Source organism: Diplotaxodon limnothrissa, linkage group LG18, assembly GCF_057381915.1.
Source record: "Diplotaxodon limnothrissa isolate DT_005_m linkage group LG18, D_limnothrissa_male_GT1.1, whole genome shotgun sequence".
Lineage (NCBI taxonomy): Eukaryota > Metazoa > Chordata > Actinopteri > Cichliformes > Cichlidae > Diplotaxodon > Diplotaxodon limnothrissa.
Window position 1 is genome coordinate 12,572,152 of NC_140613.1, and position 13,947 is coordinate 12,586,098.

At 41.1% G+C, this 13,947-nt stretch overlaps 1 protein-coding gene across 1 annotated transcript; it reads left to right on the forward strand.

The window, feature by feature from the left end:
* Positions 1-502: 502 nt before the first annotated feature.
* On the forward strand, positions 503-10,293 carry dapk3 (death-associated protein kinase 3). The gene is made up of 9 exons (XM_085378109.1): positions 503-566; positions 1,247-1,359; positions 5,963-6,323; positions 6,898-7,027; positions 7,172-7,220; positions 7,344-7,370; positions 7,458-7,610; positions 8,035-8,080; positions 8,280-10,293. The coding sequence occupies exons 2-9, from the start codon at positions 1,298-1,300 to the stop codon at positions 8,814-8,816; spliced, it is 1,365 nt and encodes a 454-aa protein (XP_085234235.1). The 5' UTR covers positions 503-566; positions 1,247-1,297; the 3' UTR covers positions 8,817-10,293.
* The last annotated feature ends 3,654 nt before the right edge of the window (positions 10,294-13,947 follow it).

Sequence of the window (13,947 nt, forward strand, 5' to 3'; positions counted from 1 at the left end):
ATGTAGATTTACATTCAGATTGTTTTAGCATAGGAGAAGAGATAAAAATAGACATAAGTTTAAGGGCACCTTCTCAGGGAATGTGTGTGACACACAATAACGTTAGTATCTACACAGTAACACACACACACACACACACACACACACACAAACAAATCTACTTGCAAGTACAGTGTGCATGAATGTGATTCCAGGTCTGACAGTGAAAATGATAACATCAGTAGCATTAAGTTGTCGGTCTATTAACACACTTATGATTAATATTTTGAAAATATTTAATAATATGCTGACAAAAACACAGGCGCTGGAGGTGGTGGAATTGAAGATGTTAACACGTCAATTGGGCGTGACCAGGACGGACAAGATTATAAATGAGTACATCAGAGGGAGACTTTGAAGTGAGTGGTTTGGAGACTGCATTGATTGGCGCCGAAGGTTAATGCTTTTACTTTTGAAGGACACCGGAAGCTATGTGTTCCGCCGCAGTTAGCCTGATGTTTTCTCAGTCGGGGAGTTCACACACAACTACTTGGCAGAGGAATGCAGCACTCGTAGCCAGCCGTACTGTAAGTATCTGTAGTAGAAATCCCTTCACTTTTGTGTGACTAAATATATGCGTTGTTGTCAGTATTTGAGTTACTATGAATCCTTTTCTTTGTCTTTATTAAGCGCTGTGTTTCTACGGGACGCTAATGTTAGCTTCACAGCTAAGCTAGCTGGTTTCCGTCGTCGGGATTCCCTTTATTTCTTTCCTTAAATTCTTTAATCAGTGTTCAGATTGTAATAAGTTAACACGACGATCCCGTTTCACGAGTTTACCTTTGTGTTTGCTTTAAATAGGTCTTCCTTTGTGCCGTTTTTCTTTTATGATGGAAAAGTGCAATATAAACGTCGCAATTTAGCATCTTTTTAAAGTCATTATCTGTGTATTGTCAGTTAAACATTGATTCATTTGGCTCGTAGTTTGTTATCTAGCCAGTGAAAGGTAACATAGTTGGTTGTGTAGTCCCTTTAATTGAGTCGGAGAGCTGATCCTGGGAAGGACATGATGTAGTAGGACTGGTATGCAGAGGTCTGACATCAGCTAAAAAGTCTCCAAAGCAGCGTTGACTCCAAATAAGGATGAAGAAGCCCTAAAGTGCTAACACTGTCTTATCACTTCCTCCATACTCTGTACTCTGTGGTGTCTGTGGCCTCTGTGTCACATATCCACGTTTAAGTTATTTTTTTTATTTTTTGGCTGCAGGAAATCTGAAGGCGTTACTCCCATCATCATCATCGTAAGAGTCAGCACACCATGGCTGGCTTCAGGCAAGAGGATGTTGAGTTGTACTACGAGATGGGAGAGGAGCTGGGGAGGTAAGCTTTGTGGGCCTGTTTTAAAACGTTTAATTGAAAGCATTATATGTGAAAACCCTGCTTTCTTCTTCATTGCTGTCCTATCCAGCCGTTGTGCTGTGTGCTTCAGTTCATCTGAAAGTGTAAGAACACTTTTTTTGCATTTGTAAGACACATTTTTTAAGTTGTGTAAGCGATGAGTTTTCAGCTTATCAATGCTTTCCATAATTAAAAACAGATCTAAATGTGAAATGCTGCTTGAGATGGATTTTAATGCCAGGTTGGGACTGATCTGAACAGGGCTAGATATTTAATATGTGTGAGCAGCACTGTATTAAATGTCATCTTTAATTCTTTTCTGCTGTGCTGGATAGTTTGTGAATGAGTCATCACATTTTTGGAGATGAAACACAACTTTCTGGCTTACCTTTTTTTTTTTTCTGCAGTAATGCAGCAAAAGTGTGACGTCACTGCCTCTCAATGTGCCCTTGCACCTCTGCTGTAGTGTAAGAGAGGGGATGGTGTGTGTGTGTGTGTGTGTGTGTGTGTGTGTGTGTGTGCAGATACTAAATGGATCTAAACCACACTGTTTTATTTACAAATGTCTGTTTTATTCTATGTGGAATAAAACAGAATTTTCTTGTTTTTAGTTGTGTTAATGATTGTTTTGTTGTGCTGACAACACACTGTTTTGCTTTCTTGAGCTTCAGTCAGAGATTTTAACTTCTGTTTGGATAACAGACATTTAATTTAATTCTGGATGGAGCACTTTCAGTGGCAGAAACTTTTTGTCACTCATCCAAGTACGGTAACTTCTTCAGTTCAGTCTCTGCTGACTGCAGATTGCAGTACCACTGATTAACAATGGGCTGTGAGGTCAGTTTCATGATCATTGATCAATGCCCAAGAGTACCTTTGTTAGGACGGTGTTCTCTCTGTGTTGTAGTGTCCTGATGACACATTTGTGCTCTAGTGGATGATGAGAGTCAAAACCTTAAATGCTGATCCGTGTGCGTTGGTTTACGGTACACGTCGACTTTTAACTGTGCCCCATTACAGATGGAAATTTCACAGTCTAAGAAGGCTAGCACAGCACAGTTGGATCAGGCTTAAGCAGTATTTACACTTGTAGGCCAGTGGCCAGTGACTCTTTCAATGATGAGGATGTACACATCCTGGACAGGGAACATTTATGTGAAAATGGAAAGACCATCTCGGAATTGAGGAAGGAGCTCAGGGTACATCTTTCACCATGTTACAATGCTGTGATTGCAGGCCATTGATCAGTGGCCATGATAATATGCACATCAATGATCATGAAACAATTGTTAATCAGTGGTGCTAGTTTTGATCATCATCATGTGCGGTTTGTTGGTGAATTTTGGCTCATGCTTCTTCACTATGTTGCTTTAGTTTATTGAGACATTGGACATTCATTTATCACAGCTGTCTTGAGGTCTTTTCACAGCATTTCAGTCTGGTTGAGATGTCAGTTTTAATTTACTGTGGCAACACCTTCATTTTTTTTCAGTCATTCTGTTGGAGATTTGTTGCTGTGCTTGGGGCCATGTCCTGCTCCATGACCCAGTTTCAGCCAAGCTTTAGCTGTTGGACAGATGGCCTCACATTTGACTCTAGAATACGTTGGTATACAGAAGAGTTTGTGGTTAAGTCAGTGACTGCAAGGTGCCCGTGTCCTGTGGCTGCATTACAAGGCTGGATCATCACCCCTCCACCACAGTGTCTGACAGTTGATGTGTTGTGTTTGATTTTGCTATATGTTGGTGTGCATTATGGCCAGATATCTCCACTTTGGTCTTGTATGTCCAAAGCAGATTGTTTCTGAAGTCCTGTGGTTTGTTCAGATGCAATTTTGCAAACCTAAGTTTTGCTGCCATGTTTTTGGGTTTTTTCCCAAAAATTTAACAAACTTTAACATTTAACATGTTAACTGAGCTCTCTAGAGTCTGAGATGTAGTTCTTGGGTGTGTTTTGCAGTTTACTTGAGCGTTGAATGGTCTGATGTTAGGGTGAATTTGCTAGGATCTAAACTTCTGGGATGACTTAATCCTAAAGATCAGCAAACTCCCAAAACGTCTGCTTTTATAGAGGTCCTCACACTTACTGTTGATTGGTTGATCAAGTACATTTGATGACCCTCTTAATTCCTATGGAAGCAGAAAGGGTGTGCTTTGTTTGCCATAGGACTAGGGCTGCCACGATTAGTCGACTAGTCACGATTTATGTCGACTATTAAAATCGTCGCTGACTAATTTAATAGTCGACGCGTTGTTTGAAGCTTTGTAAGATCCCAAAAGACGCAGGAATAAGTAGTAGGATTTAAGAGCCACCATTCTCCCGAATTTCCACCCGGACAACAAAATTGAAAAACCATATCGCAGAATTCATAGCGCGACCCAGCCAATTCCAGTTTTCAACAATGGCGGCAGCTACTTAGTTTTAATATCACTCTTATTTCTCTTTTAACATATTTTCAGGTGAGAATGTAGCCGTGTAAACTTCAAATATCTGAGCCGACCGACACATCGTTTTCAAACCCCCGCGGTCTTTCACTACTCGGGTTAAACATGATATACAAGTCACTTTGATAACTTAAAAATGTTATTTTTTGGCTTTTTCAGTGTTTTATTTGTTCGTGAGTAAATCGGTTTGACTGAGATTAAAGTTATTAGATTAAATTAAATTTACCTTTATTAATCCCTCGGGAGGGTTCCTCCGGGGTTTTCACACAGCTGAATAAACATCAAGCAGAAAACTAATTAAAGAAAGTGTGAGACGGTCGAGAGTTTACGCCAGAGCCCGGTTATATTCTAGATAGCAAGGAGCAGACGGCAGAGTTTCACTCCACCGAGGGAGCTCGTGCCATACTACCCGGCTTTCTTTAGACCGCGAAGGCCGGGTCCTCAGGTGGAAGCAGCCTCTGAATTTGGACACCCCCGCTGTTTCCGGGCCGGTGTTCTGGGAATCCATCCTACCCGACAAACCATCCTACCCGTTGTTTCTGCGCATGCGCACAACACGAAATTAAGTGGCGAACCATCCTACCTTTGTGAATGTGACCTACAACCATAATTTAACAGCTAAATTTAGTGGAAAATTGTCCTACCTTTGTGAATATGAGCCAGAAGCATACTTTAACAGCTAAAATTAAGTGGCAAATCATCCTACCTTTGTTAATAAGAGCTAGAAACATACTCTGACGGGTGAAATTAAGTGCCAAACCATGCTACCTTTGTGAATGTTACCTATAAGCATACTTTAACGGGTAAAATGAAGTGGCAAACCACCCTGGCTTTAAGAATATAAGCTACAAGCATACTCTGATGGGCAACATTAAGTGGCAAACCGTCATACCTACTTAAATTTGTGCTGGAATTACTCTGTGACTGCAGAAATGTGCATAAACTACCTACGGTAGGACGTTTTGCCAAAGTAGGATGGTTTGTCAGAACACGGGTCAATAATAACGGTGACATTTAACGTATTTTATCCGATAAATAAACACTGTAAACTGTATTTATCACCCCCCCCCCCCAACAGCCCTTTTGAATGTCTCTCTAAATCTGAGGTCTCAAGGTTGGCAAGTATGGCCACAACACCTCACTCTTGGAGCACTTTTTTGCCACATGTATCACAAACCACGTCTCAGCTGTTTGTGGAAGTAAAATGCGTCCGCACAATTACGCTCAGCCATTGTTGTGAGTGCGCACACCAAGGGGCTGCGAGACATTTATACAGCCGTATTTCGCACATGACTATGAAAGGCGGAAGAGGAAGTAGTTCCTTTGAATGTAGACGATCTGAATGTTATAGTTTCTTTCCACTGTGTTCCTGTTAATGATAAACTATAAATTTACTCTAAATTACTAAAATATCGATATTTTAATGTGAGAATCGATTCTAGAACATAAATGATTGGTATCGGAGGAATCGATATTTCAGGATCGATCCGCACATCACTACTGCTCAGTTGTCAACAATGGTGGCAGCTAGTTAGTGTTAATATTACTCTTATTATTCTTTCTGGGTCACAAAATAAACGTTTAACATATTTTCAGGCGAAAATATCTGCTCAGTTTATCAAGACATCACATATTTTCAAAAGCGCTCCGACGTTTTGTGCTCCGACGTGGGTAACGGACGTCTCACCAGCTCGATAGCTAGCCGGAGTTCAAGGCTCACTAGAGCCGTGAGAACACCGGACTCCCGGCAAATCGTTTTCAAACCCACCGCTGTCTTTCGCTACTCAGGTTAAATATATATAAGTCACTTAGACAACTTAAATATGTTATTGTTTGGCTTTTTTTTTTGTATTTTATTTGTTCCTGAGTAAATCGGTTTGGCTGAGATTGAAGTTATAGTTTTTACACAGCTGAATAAACGTCAAGCAGACAGCTGATTATCAGCTGTCTGCTCTGTGTAACACTAGATACAACTGAGGTTATTAGCTAACAGCATTTAGAGGTCTTTGCTGATAAATATCTATGATGATAGACAGACATGCAGTGCCTTCTGCTTAAGAAACATCTTTTTTTTTTTCCCCATCACAACATGAGGTAGGAGAACATTGCGTTGACATCTCTCTGATCTTTCCTCTCTGCAGCGGACAGTTTGCCATCGTCCGTAAGTGCAAGGAGAAGAGCACAGGCATCGAGTACGCAGCCAAGTTTATCAAGAAGCGGCGGCTGTCGTCCAGCCGGCGGGGGGTGAGCCGCGAAGAGATCGAGCGCGAGGTCAACATCCTGCGCGAGATCCAGCACAGCAACATCATCACCCTGCATGACATCTTTGAAAACAAGACGGATGTGATCCTGATCCTGGAGCTGGTGTCTGGAGGAGAGCTGTTCGACTTCCTGGCAGAGAAAGAATCTCTGACTGAGGAGGAGGCCACGCAGTTTCTCAAGCAGATCTTGGATGGCGTTCAGTATCTCCACTCCAAACGCATCGCTCACTTCGACCTCAAGGTCAGCACTGAGGGGAAACTTGAGGGGCTCTTATACAGCGGTGGTAGATGACATGTTGGTGAGAGCAGACAAACACGGCTGCCCTGATTCTTTTGGGCTAAAAACATGGTAAAATATATTTTGGGCTAAATATCTTAACATTAATGAAATCATATTTTCAGGGAGGACTACTCTCAATGGGGTTAATGTACTAATCTCATTTTTGATAGCTAAAAGTTAGACATAAGCTTCTAATAAAGGAAAAGACTACTAATCTTTATCAATAAAGATACGTGACCAAAGCCTTTAAACTGTACTGCAACATTTAACTTCACGAGGATAGAATAAAAATCGTATAATAGGATTATTTCTGTATTATTTTAGTTGGTGGATGATGGCATGTACAGGAGCAAAGCTTATTTTTATGGACTTGTATGCAAGCTGCTGACAGTGGTGATAAAATGCAAGTGTCACAGTTCAAAAGCTCAAGTAGAAAATGCTGCTTTGTCAGTGTCTAATGTCATCGACTCGCCCTCCTCCTCCTTTCAGTGATATAGTTGTTTTGTTTTTTTCTCCATTTTTTTTTATCTTTCAGCCTGAGAATATCATGCTGCTGGACAAGAATGTCCCCAACCCCAGGATCAAGCTAATAGATTTTGGGATCGCTCATCAGATCAAAGCAGGAAACGAGTTCAAGAACATCTTTGGAACACCAGAGTTTGTTGGTGAGAGCCCGTGGCCTCCTAAATATTCACTTCCAGCCTTGTGCCAGATTGTTTCCATGCAGTGAGTCAGACCCTGTGAGAGGGTGATCGTGGCTTCAGATTACATCTGCTTTGAATTAAAGGGCTCATTCCTGTGTTTTACAGCACCAGAAATAGTCAACTATGAGCCACTTGGACTGGAGGCAGACATGTGGTAAGATACCAACCTGTTTTTTTTTTTGTTTTTGTTTTTTTTTTGTTTCCCCCCCCACTTTCTGAAGCTGTGGTTTAACCTAACAGTTTTTACTGATCTTTATTTATCCTCTCGTCTCTGCAGGAGCATTGGTGTCATCACGTATATTCTGTGAGTGAAGCTTATAGTTTGTAAAAAAACAGAAACCACCTGATTCTTCAAAACGGGCTCTAAAGTAAAGTTTCTGACTGGTTACAGGTTGAGCGGTGCCTCGCCGTTTCTGGGCGAGACCAAACAAGAGACGCTGACCAACATCTCAGCTGTCAACTACGACTTCGATGAGGAGTATTTCAGCAACACCAGCGAGCTGGCGAAGGACTTCATACGCCGTTTGCTAGTAAAGGATCCTAAGTAAGAATATCTTTATGATTTTTATCCAATGCTTGTTGATGTCACAATTCCAGAAATGTATTAGCTATAGCACATTGTTGTCGTCTGCTGTGATGAGCTTTTTTCTAGACTTGCAGAATTTTAACTTTTGCTTATTTACCTTGATCAATCAATCAGCGGTCGCTCAGCTGCAGCGGGAAGATAAAAAATTCTTAAATACGTAGTGTAATGATTGTAGAACATGCAGAAACTGAAAAAATGCAGCACACTAAATCAACAAACACGCGCATGGTGAATCTCTCTCTATATATATATATATATAGATAAATATATCTATATGAATGTACAATTTGCATAGAATATTTGTATACTTCATGCAGATGCTGGCACTCACAGTGCCCTGGTCTTCAGCATTTAACCAACACTAATGGATTTTCTTTTGCAGGAAAAGAATGACCATTGATGACAGTCTTGAGCACCCCTGGATTAAGGTTTGCAGTTTAAGTCTTTGTTTACATCTTTATAGATTAAACATTCAGTGAAGTGGGAAAAAAATTGAAGAACTTCATGTGAAATTTCACATCTGATAATCAGGCCAACTGAAAATATGACTCTTTTTACTCCCATCTTTTGGTTCTTGTCATCAAATTCTTGCTCGTTTTTCAGACCTGTACCTTTTTACCTCTTCAGGTCATTAAGAGGCGGAACGTACGCCAGGAGGACAGAGATCACAAGACTGAGCGCCGGCGCCTGAAGACTACTCGTCTCAAGGAGTATACCATCAAGTCCCACTCCAGCATGCCTCCGAACAACACCTACGCCAACTTTGAGCGCTTCTCCCAGGTGCTCGAGGAGATTGCGGCGGCTGAGGAAGGCCTGAAGGAGTTGGAGCGCAACCAGCGCTCTTGCCGCGAGGACGTGGCAGCGCTGCTATCGATATATGAGGAGAAGGAGGGGTGGTACAAGGAAGAGAACCAGAGCATCTCTGGCGACCTGAACCACATCCGCCAAGAGCTGCAGCGCACGCAGACGCAGCGCAAGAAGTGCCAGGAGGACGCGCGGGTCACTATGCAGTCGGCCAACATCCTCAAGCGCAAGTTTGGGCGCCTGGAGAACCGCTACGAGGTCCTGGCCGAGCAGGTGGCCTCCGAGGTCCGCTGGGTGGAGGAGCTGGTGAAGTCAATATCGGCAGAGAAGGACGGCCTCAGCTCTGGCAGCACGCCGTGAGCGGCGCTGACATCCAGCAGTGAGGGTTTCATCATCAAGCTTTCATCTTGCCTGTCGTCTCTGCTCGTCCACTACACAGCGGAGTTTGAGAGGGTCAGTCGTCATCATAAGCTACGCCGCCGCTGTCGCCCATCAGAAAGGGAAAAAATAAATAAATAAAAATCCTACTTTTATGTCACGTTTGAGAGAACAAGAAGCAGAGAGGCAACATGTGGAAGCCATTCCTCTTTGAAAAATCATTCCTGTGTCAATGAATTTATTTAGATTTTTACTAATTTCATGTACTGTAATTCAGCTGTTTGCTTGTTTTGGGGTTGTTTTTGTTTGTTTGTTTTTTGTTTTGTTTTGTTTTTTACACAGAAATGAATTCATTTGTTTACTTGGTTATTATTATACCTGGTTATTATTTTAAAAATTGGTCTTAACTTCCTGTTGCTTTAAAAGCCTTCACTCTCCAATCATCTGTTCCCGCCTCAGGTCACATGAGAAAGCTTCACAATATTCGGTGTATAGTTTCAGGTTTGAGGCATTAGGTGGTATTTATTTTTTGCCTTTTTACATTTCAAATGACTTTAAAATTCATATTTGGGACGTGTAACTATAAATTATGCAAACCCTCAGCACAAAATAAAAGTTTTAGGGCTTTATTTTAATGTCTGATTATTATTTTTTTAAGTTTATTGAACATTTCTGGGAAAAATAAACAGATTACATATCAAACAGAGGCAGTTTTTAGACTTTAGGGTTAGTTTTTCACAAGTTACATTAACAAAGGTTTTGGGGTTTGTTTTTTTTGTGCACCTCAGACATTTTAATGCAAAAGAAATCACCAGCAAAGTAGAGCAATAATTATTTTAATCAGTTTTATTTCAATCAGAGACTTTGCAAATGTTATTTCTTATCTTTTCCTTTGTTTTGCTCAAAGTCAAAATAGTCTGGAAGAGAGTCTCTGTTTTACCTGTAATTGGTATCAAATTACATGTTTTTTCCCCAGTAAGTGTCCCAGGAAACAATTTGTAAGTTGTTGTTTCTTGAATGAAATGGAGCAGTGGGAAAACCAGATCTGGGAATGTATATACTCGTCTTTGCAGTGCCTGTAATCTCATTGACCTTATTGCCTCTGTGAGCACTCATCCGTCACCCAGTGAACATCATCTGCTCAGTGTCTTAAAACGCAGTGACTTTTGCACAAGCAGCCTTGTAAACCAAATAGTGTGCATGGAAACTCCGTACGTATGCTCTAAATCCCTGCGCACCTTAAATGCTCCATCGATGAGTTCCACATTCAGCCGACACATTCCACATGTACAGCATAGAAGGCATTGTTGTATAATCTGTAGTATTTTTCTGTAGAGAAATGTATCCATTTGCACTTATGAGTGTAGAGGAATTTTAATGTATTTTAATCTGTCTGTTGATGTAAGAAAGAGCTGTAAAGCATCTGTCCAGACTCGTTTCAAGCAAATAAAAGTGACACTTCAACCAAAGCTTACCTGTGTGTAGATTATTATTCATTTTATCACGCTAGCACAACACCATGATGCATTCAACATTACAGGAGTTAAATCGCTTAAAGTGAATACCTTTTTTTTTTAAATAAAATGTCTTTTCTTTTTGAGAAACTTAAAAATTACAGTGGGGCAAAAAAGTATTTAGTCAGCCACCGATTGTGCAAGTTCCCCCACCTAAAATGATGACAGAGGTCAGTAATTTGCACCAGAGAGACAGAATGTGAAAAAAAAAAAAAAACATCCATGAATCCACATGGTAGGATTTGTGAAGAATTTATTCGTAAATTAGGGTGGAAAATAAGTATTTGGTCAATAACAAAAATACAACTCAATACTTCTTAACATAACCTTTGTTGGCAATAACAGAGGTCAAACGTTTACTATAGGTCTTTACCAGGTTTGCACACACAGTAGCTGGTATTTTGGCCCATTCCTCCATGCAGATCTTCTCGAGAGCAGTGATGTTTTGGGGCTGTCGCCGAGCAACACGGACTTTCAACTCCCGCCACAGATTTTCTATGGGGTTGAGGTCTGGAGACTGGCTAGGCCACTCCAGGACTTTCAAATGCTTCTTACGGAGCCACTCCTTTGTTGCCCGGGCGGTGTGTTTTGGATCATTGTCATGTTGGAAGACCCAGCCTCGTTTCATCTTCAAAGTTCTCACTGATGGAAGGAGGTTTTGGCTCAAAATCTCACGATACATGGCCCCATTCATTCTGTCCTTAACACGGATCAGTCGTCCTGTCCCCTTGGCAGAAAAACAGCCCCATAGCATGATGTTTCCACCCCCATGCTTCACAGTAGGTATGGTGTTCTTGGGATGCAACTCAGTATTCTTCTTCCTCCAAACACGACTAGTTGAGTTTATACCAAAAAGTTCTACTTTGGCTTCATCTGACCACATGACATTCTCCCAATCCTCTGCTGTATCATCCATGTGCTCTCTGGCAAACTTCAGACGGGCCTGGACATGTACTGGCTTCAGCAGCGGAACACGTCTGACACTGCGGGATTTGATTCCCTGCCGTTGTAGTGTGTTACTGATGGTGACCTTTGTTACTTTGGTCCCAGCTCTCTGCAGGTCTTTCACCAGGTCCCCCCGTGTGGTTCTGGGATCTTTGCTCACCGTTCTCATGATCATTTTGACCCCACGGGATGAGATCTTGCGTGGAGCCCCAGATCGAGGGAGATTATCATGGATTTCTAGTGTGGTTCCCCAGCTGCACCAAGGCCGATCAGCAAGCACTCCAGCGGGTGGTGAAAGAAGCTGGCAGAATTATTGGAACAAGTCTGCCAGAGATCAGTAATATCTTCCCCACTCGCTGTCTGAGGAGGGTGCACAGTATCCTGCGGGACCAACATCACCCTGCGCGCCACCTTTTCCATCTGCTGCCCTCAGGGAGAAGGTACAGGTCTATACAGGCCAGAACATCCAGACTGGCCAACAGCCTGTATCCACAGGCTGTGAGGCTCCTGAACTCTCTGCCCCCCTCTCACGGACAATAACCATATCCAACTTCTTAATTGCAATGAACTGGTCTGCATTGGTGCATCATATCTTTATTCTCTTCCCCCTCCTGCCCCCCCCCCTCTTTCTTAAATAGATAACTATCATATCTGATATCATATCTCACAGTACAATAATATTGAATGGGTTGCATTGTTGTATTTTGTCATGTTTCTCAGGTCTTTGTCTGAATTTCTACGAACATTATTGCTAAGGATTGTCTTATTGCATTGGAGTCACACTGGGTTAAATATGTACACTTGGGTTTTAAGGGGTATTTATTATTTTCTTCTTTTTTTTGGGTTGTATGGAAGCCCCAAACGCAATTTCATTGTTCTTGACAATGACAATAAATAAATAAATACTAAATTATCAGTGGTCTTGTATGTCTTCCATTTTCTGATGATTGCTCCCACAGTTGATTTTTTCACACCAAGCTGCTTGCCTATTGTAGATTCACTCTTCCCAGTCTGGTGCAGGTCTACAATACTTTTCCTGGTGTCCTTCGAAAGCTCTTTGGTCTTGGCCATGGCGGAGTTTGGAGTCTGACTGTTTGAGGCTGTGGACAGGTGTCTTTTATACAGATGATGAGTTCAAACAGGTGCCATTCATACAGGTAACGAGTGGGGGACAGAAAAGCTTTTTACAGAAGACGTTACAGGTCTGTGAGAGCCAGAGATTTTCCTTGTTTGAGGTGACCAAATACTTATTTTCCACCCTAATTTACGAATAAATTCTTTACAAATCCTACCATCTGAATTTTTTCCCACATTCTGTCTCTCACAGTTGAAGTGTACCTCTGGTGCAAATTACTGACCTCTGTCATCATTTTAAGTGGGGGAACTTGCACAATCGGTGGCTGACTAAATACTTTTTTGCCCCACTGTATGTCCATAATTATCTGGACTATGACAAATTAGGTTTTGTCTCTGCCTTCAGCTTTGCATTTGATAACTGAAAATCATGCTGTGTTGGGCTGAAGTCATCGACCCATCATCAATATAAACACCAGCAGTCATGCATGCCCATACCATAATACCGCCTCCACCATCGCTGAAACTTGTCTGAGCCCCTCTCTGTTTATGCTCCAGGAAAAACCATGAGGTCTAGCTCAAACTTAATGCTATCCATCCCATGGACTCATCTCAAATCTCGTGGTGATAGAGCCTTCTCTGTGGCAGGTCCCAGACTTTGGAATAGTCTTCCCCTAAATATTATATTAATATAAAATAGATCTGCACAAATAGTTGATCCATTTAAATCACTACTAACAACACATTTTTATGCCCTGGCTTTTAACACACAAGCATTTGTCTTATTTAATAGTCTTAGTTATAGTTTTAATTCTTTTATTGTCCTATCATTGCTTTATATTGTTATTGTTGTTTTACATCGTTTCTTTTTAAATGGCATTTTTATATTGTTAAACACTTTGTGCAGCATCGTCTGTCTGGAAATGTGTTACATAAATAAATTTCACCTTAAATCAAATTTCCTGTTCTCCAGTGTAACCGGTGGCTTGCACCTTGTTGTAAGCACTCTGTATTTACATCTGTGAAGTCATCTTTTGATTGTAGACCTTAACGGTAATACTAATACCTCCTAAAGAAGTTAGGTGTTGGAAGGCTGCTTTTGTTAACAGTGAAACAATTCTGTCATCATCCACTTTAGCCGTCTCCTGTGGTCTTTGCATTCCTTCATTTAAAAAAAAAAAAAAAAAAAAAAAAAAAAAATGAACCAGATGGTTGTTTTGGCCACTTTAAGGTTTTGTTGTCTCTCTGATTGGTTTATTTTAGCCCAATCATGACATAAACATTTCTTTGGCTCTCACATTGAGAGTTTGGGTGACTTCAGATCTTTTATGTGCTTAATTTGTTCACAAAGTGTCTATTTATTTGTCGTGAGGTTCAATAAACACTATCGCTTTAAAAAAAAAAAAAAAAAAAATTCTGATACTTATTTCATTGTTTAGGCTTTACAGGTTTAAACTAGTGTCAGCGTTAATCTCGTTAAAATGATGTTGCATTAACGCAGCAAATCTCAGTTAGCGAGTAAGCACAGATCGCTCTGTGCGTGGGGCAGCCCCTCGCAGTTATGCCGTTAACGTCATTTT

Coding starts and splice junctions, on each gene's coding strand:
- dapk3 (XM_085378109.1), top strand. CDS start 1,298: ATGGCTGGCTTCAGGCAAGAGGATGTTGAGTTGTACTACGAGATGGGA. Junction 6,324..6,897: donor TCGCTCACTTCGACCTCAAG/GTCAGCACTGAG, acceptor TTTATCTTTCAG/CCTGAGAATATCATGCTGCT. Junction 8,081..8,279: donor TTGAGCACCCCTGGATTAAG/GTTTGCAGTTTA, acceptor TTACCTCTTCAG/GTCATTAAGAGGCGGAACGT.